At 38.3% G+C, this 6,305-nt stretch overlaps 1 protein-coding gene across 1 annotated transcript; it reads left to right on the top strand.

Moving 5' to 3' along the window:
• Positions 1–1,744: 1,744 nt before the first annotated feature.
• Positions 1,745–5,915, top strand: lum (lumican). The gene is made up of 3 exons (XM_008400580.3): positions 1,745–1,878; positions 3,099–4,006; positions 5,028–5,915. The coding sequence occupies exons 2-3, from the start codon at positions 3,133–3,135 to the stop codon at positions 5,180–5,182; spliced, it is 1,029 nt and encodes a 342-aa protein (XP_008398802.2). The 5' UTR covers positions 1,745–1,878; positions 3,099–3,132; the 3' UTR covers positions 5,183–5,915.
• The last annotated feature ends 390 nt before the right edge of the window (positions 5,916–6,305 follow it).

The raw sequence follows: 6,305 nt of genomic DNA, 5'->3' as shown, positions 1-6,305 counted from the left end.
AACCGGCGTGCATTGAACGCATGGTTTATCTGAAGCTCAGGTTTTAATTCAGCTTTGTAGAAATCTGAACCAGATTACCAGCAACTTTGAGATTAGATAACACATCTGTCCTCTTGTTAGATATTTATCTAACCAAAAATGTAATGAGAAGGTTTCATTCCAAGGTTTTCCACTTGAGGAAAAAGACCTTCCTTCTGTCCAGTTTTGACAGAATATTTTATTGATTAAGCACCAAAAATGCCGAGCTGATTGTCGCCTTGAAATCTAACTTTTTTGTCTACAACTCTCGTGAAACAGAGAAGCTTTTCAATTTCAGTTTCACTTCTCGGACGAGAAGTGCAAGAAGTGGAGCATAATGAGTCGATGCAAGTAAAATTCAAGAAATTCTTTTGGAACCCAATGAAAGCAGGAAAACAAGTTATCAACCTAACGTTATATTAATCTTATTTACAGAGCTTAATGAGGGTTCTGCCAATTCACAACTGTTGCAAATGCAACTGGATGAGTTTCTCATGAACGCATCTTAGCTGTTCGGTTGAAGTGTACAGTTCAGAGCCTGAGATCTTGCTTTGTTTGTTCGCTACATTCTCTAATAAACTTTTGTGGTCTTCACAGATCGTAGATTTTTTACAAACTAAGCTTTTTTTCATACGCAGCTGCATTATTTACTAATTAGATGACATCTGGAGGCACTTAGTGGCGCCAGATTTTATTTACGGGCATCAGAGTCAAGACAATGGAATGCAAGTGCAAACCCCGCTTCTCGTATTCTCGTTTGCAAAAACATCCCCATCTCATTTGCCTTCCACTGTTGGTCTTGCTCGTAAAAACCCCAAATAAATGTGCTGAAGTCTGCGGCTTTAATGTGACAAAATGGGGAAAAAGTTCAGATGACATGATTAGTTTTTGCAAAGTCACGGAATGCCAAGCAAGAATCAGAGGAGTGAAAGTTTTCCACAGAAAAGCAGAATGTTATGCAAGTAGAGGACCAGAGAACTGAGACCAATTAGATCCAGGTGTCGGTTCTTGGCGTAATGAAGTGCTGAAAATCCACCCACAAAAACAGACAGAGGTTTTCGTCCACCGCACTTTCATTACTTATTGTTTTTTAAAGTAATTTTCCCTCTTTTCCAAAAACTCTTCCAGAGATTTAGCAAGTTAGAACAAGAATAAAGGCTCAATGGTCAGAATCACGATTCAGACATATGGGATCAATTGCACTTGCTTAAAAACCCGATGGTGAATATTTTTACTTGTCAAAAAAAACAAAACAGAAATGTTTGCCTCCAGTGTTCTGCAAGTCTGCCTTTGCCGTTTTTATGTCCGTTCTCCGTCAGAATTTCCGAAGCCTGGCTGCGGATTAATTTATTCATGTTGAGGAGCAGCGTCTGGGCTGCGAACCTGCCAAAGATGATTTTCACATTTTTCCATAAAGCTTCGTCTCCATGTCAAAGATTTTTCCATAAACAGCCACGCAAACTTGGTTTTTAATTTCCGAGCAGAACTAATGACCGTTTGTGAGCTAGCAGGTAGACTCAAACTGTTTCAGAAAACTTCAAGGCGAAAGGAAAGAGATTTATTTTTTCTTTTAAACTATTCAACATCTATTGCTACACCTAAGCTCGATTGTTTGAGTTTAGTGTTTTTTGATGATGATCCCCCGTTACGTTCCCACTGATCACGCCCTGACTCCCGTTCGCTGAGCCTCCCATCTTCCCCTCCTCTTTCTCCTTCTGTCTCTCCATCAATACCCGTCACTCCTCCCCCTTTCCTTCTTTCTCTCTGATTTTCTCCAGAGACTTTCAGCTTTTGAACACCACATTGTTCTTTCCTCCTGGCCCTCCGCTCAAAAAAAAAAAAAAAAAAAGAGAAGCACAGGTAAGCTTGCATGGATTTGTGATTTCCTCTTTGAATATTCCATTTTATTCCCGTTTTCCGGATGGAAGTGCTGGGGCTGCAGGGCACAGGCTGCATCACAGAAGGCAAAAATCATTTCTGCATGAAAAATGACTCCTGAAAGTTTGATGGTTTTGCATTTTGACAGCTTAGTGTGAAATGAACATGTTTCTATGTTTTCACAATGCTTTTGTTTGGCTTTGAAGAGTAATTCCTCATTTTTGGATCCAGAATCTTTTCGGCATTTCCACTGGGTCTGGAATTAATCAGCCTAGAAATACATGACCTGCAAACCTGCCATGTAATAAAACGCTTTTTTGTGGTTGTTGACAGCCTTTAACGTTGAACTCCAGTAATGTTTTCAGAGTAGTAAAGAAAAGTTACCCATTTGCAGTTTGTTCATTTCTGGAACATTCTGGATTTGTTTGGTTTTATTTGAGCTTTAGATGCAATTACTTTATAACGGTGTTCGAAGACTACGACTCCCTTGTCTGCTTTACATGGACTCATATGTCAAAATACATTGAAGTGGGTGTGGCCACTGTGTATGTTGTGCAGGCTTCACAGCTTTTTTCATCACCTACAAAGTGTTTACGTCTTTATTTTTCCGCTGTTTTTAACTTTCATTATTAATACATGAGTTCTAAAAAAAAACAGTTACTTTTTTATTTAAAAAAAGAATATTTTCCCTGCTTTACGTCCTTCTACAGATGTTTCTCAAGTTAGAACATGAAAAAAAGTGTCTCTAACTGAATTAAGGTGAAATATTTAGTATCATTACACACAGTGGTATAGTTAAATAATGTTTTGTTGTTACTTTTAATTAGCTAAAAGCTAATGAAAACCCAAAATTAAGGGGTTTTTATATTAGAATATTACATAATGCTAATGAGATTGTGCAACCTTCCTAAAATGATGACCTAGGTTGGTTTTTGTTTTGTTGTTTGTTTTTTTGCCAAAAAAAAAAAAAAAACATTTTAAAATTCACTTTTCTCATAAGTTTATTTTTAATAAATGCTTGGAATATGTAACTGTGTAACGATTGTTAGCGTCATACACCAAACTGAATGCCAATTTTTTTGTTTCCTGAAAACTGTTATTGATATTCATCTGTAGGAGAGATGTTTCGATGAATGTTATTTATCTTTCACTTTTCCTGTTTTTAACTTGTATAACCTTATTGTGTTTTTTTTTTTTGCCAGCTTCTCTTTTTTTCTTTCCCTGTCCACAGCAGCCATGTTTCCTCTCCATGTCACCCTCTTGGTACTACTGGCCAACATCGCTCAGTGCCAGGATTACGACTACGACTACCAACCATTTTCCATGCTTGGGCCGTCAGGGCCAAACTGCAACAAAGAATGTGATTGCCCAATCAATTTCCCAAGTGCAATGTATTGCGATAGCCGCAAGCTAAAGTTTGTCCCTGTAGTTCCCACTGGGATCAAGTACCTGTACCTCCAGAACAACTTGATTGAAGAGATCAAGGCGGGAGTTTTTGATAACGTCACCGACACCCTGCGCTGGCTGGTGCTCGACAACAACCAGATCACCAATGCCAAGGTAGAGAAAGGCACGATTGATAAACTGACGGCCCTGGAGAAGCTATTCTTCAGTTTCAACCAGATCACAGAGGCGGTCATTCCTCCCTCGAAGTCCCTCGAAGAGCTGAAGATGACGAACAACAAGTTGTCCAAGTTCCCATCAGGACTCTTGAACGACAAGGAGAATTTGACCTCCGTCAGCCTCCAGCACAACGAGCTGACCTCTGAAGGCATCGCAGACGCGTTCAAAGGCCCCAAGAAGATGCTGTCGTTGGACTTGAGCCACAACAAGCTGAAGAAGCTGCCGGCCGGAGTCCCGAGCTCGCTGGAAATTCTCTACGCTGATTTTAATGAGATCGATAAAATCGGAGCAGGGTACCTGAAGAAGCTGCCCACCCTGCGGTACCTGAGGGTATCCCACAACAAGCTGCAGGACTCTGGGATTCCTGCCGGGGCGTTCAATGTGACTTCACTCTTGGAGCTGGACCTGTCGTTCAACAAACTTCAGTCGATCCCTGAGATCAACGAGCAGCTGGAGCAGCTCTACCTTCAGGCCAATGAGATCAACAGTAAGTTTATGCTCTGCATATGAAGATATGACGAAACATCTTCATAAACTTCATTTTAGATGTTAGTCAATTAGTCTGACCTCCAGCAGAGCCTGTCTGAATGTGAGCTGCCATCTTACACCGGATTATTTAGCCATTTTATTTTCCTGCAAAAACTTTAAAAAACACCTTTTGAGATCTCCCCCCTAAAATTAAAGGTTTTTGTTTCTGTTGGTTTTTAGTACAGTCATCTTAGCATTTGAGTAAAGTGGAAATGTTGGATCAAGAACTTGACAGAACGGATCGGCGTTGGTCATTTTGACCTTTTGCCGTATCGTACTGCTGCAGCATCACTTGTTTCATTACCAACTTTTTCACATATGAAAACAATATTTTGCTCCAACTCTCCATCAATCAGAACACATCACTGGAATTAACTGTAAAAACAATGAAAATGTGGGATCAGCATGATCACGAGTCATAATCTTTCATATTTCCAGGAGTCAACTGTCCCGACTAATGATCAAAATCAGAATCGACAGAAATAGAAAAGAATATAAAACATTCAGAAAATGTTTGATATGTAATTTTGTTATTCTGTATGTGAGACAATAATTCAGTAAAATATTAAATAAATACATATATCATGATTAAGATCATGGATGCAAATATGTTGATTACAGGTAAGAAATGTAGGTATGCTGGGACAAAATTAATCTACTTATGTACCAAATAGTGGTCCATATCGACAAAGGGGGGAATTAACTCAAAGTCAAAAAGGAAATATCAACAAAACAAGAAAGTTCGTTTTTTTCACATGGGGAATTATAATTAATCTGATAATCTTAAAATGGTTGAATATTTAAAGTAAATATTCATATATACAGATACAGTCAGTCTATCTTTCAATAAAATACTCCAAATAACATCACAAAGCTTACAAAGCTCATAACATTATTTAAAGGACGCAGTGGAAGACGAGGTTCAAATGTAATACTTGGGAGGATTCGAACGTTCACCACCTGTTTTCTGTTACCCACAGAGTTCGATCTGGCGAGTTTCTGCAAGTTCACAGGACCACTGAACTATTCACGTCTCAGACATCTGCGTCTGGACGCCAACAACGTCACGCACACCGACATGCCCGCCGAGTCCGCAAACTGCCTGCGTCAAGCTTCGGACATCATGTTTGAATGAGAACCTCCCCCTCTCTGCCCCCCGTCCGGTCCAAGAGTCCATCATCTGCTGCCATGACAACGTCAACCCAAAGCCTTCGTGGATCAAGATCCCTCCTACGTCTGTGCACTTATTGCAAGCATTTAGCAAATATGAAATATTGCTCTCATCTCCATTCGTCTGCTGTCACAATTTTACTTTTCTTTCAAAACATACATTCGCAGAAGAAAATGTGGGATTTCATTGGAAACACAGTAAAGCAGGAGACAAATTAAACATTCCAGCTTTGTATATAAATATGCCAAATATAAAACCCATTGGAATGTCTTACTTTCTTGAGTATCATATTTTAGCTATAAAGTAATTTTGTAATCTGTCTTGTATGTTCCATGTTTGTATGTTAATGATATGTAGCACAATCCAGATAGACGTCCTCAGATTTCAGAGTGTAATGTAAGCAAATGTGAAATAGCTGAGCTGATTCATAGCAGCCATATTTTAGCATCTTGAATGTATCAAAGTGGACAAAAAGGAAAAATACTGGAGTTGTGAACTCACAACTACCTGCTTTAAATTTGCCTTTTTTTTTCTTCATATTAACAGCTTAAAGACCCACAATTGTTTTGATCAACGAAATGCCTTCTGTACAAGAAAATAACTTTTTGAAGCAAGCAATAAGTAATATGCATTGCTAATGTGCTTAAAGTTTAATACTTTGTATTCTTGTAATAGGAAATAAAAGTTCAATAACTCATATCTGGAGTCATTTTTTTATTAAGTTATTATGCACCACACTGATTAGTGTACTTTCACAGTTTTTGCAGTTGTTAGCCACAATAAATGCAGTTACGTCAGTTTTATATTTATGTGGTAAAATTAGGATATTTCCAGGGGTTTTTGTGTTGTGCCTGATCCTGCATGTAGATTAAAACAATAAGATAACCGAGTACTGTTATCAGAAGATAAAAATATCAAAATACAATAAAACATATGCAACAAGATTTGTTGCTGAAGCTGTGAAAATTGGAAAAATTTGTGTCAAATAAGAAAAATCCTAATTTAAACATAGTTAATTCTCAAAAAGTTACACAATTATTTTGAAACTCCCAAAGTTACGGGGCCTGTCTTCAGCCAAAAAAAACTC

The sequence above is a fragment of the Poecilia reticulata genome, chromosome 23 (assembly GCF_904066995.2).
Source record: "Poecilia reticulata chromosome 23, P_reticulata-male-v2, whole genome shotgun sequence".
NCBI lineage: Eukaryota > Metazoa > Chordata > Actinopteri > Cyprinodontiformes > Poeciliidae > Poecilia > Poecilia reticulata.
This window is presented reverse-complemented; position numbering and strand designations above follow the sequence as displayed.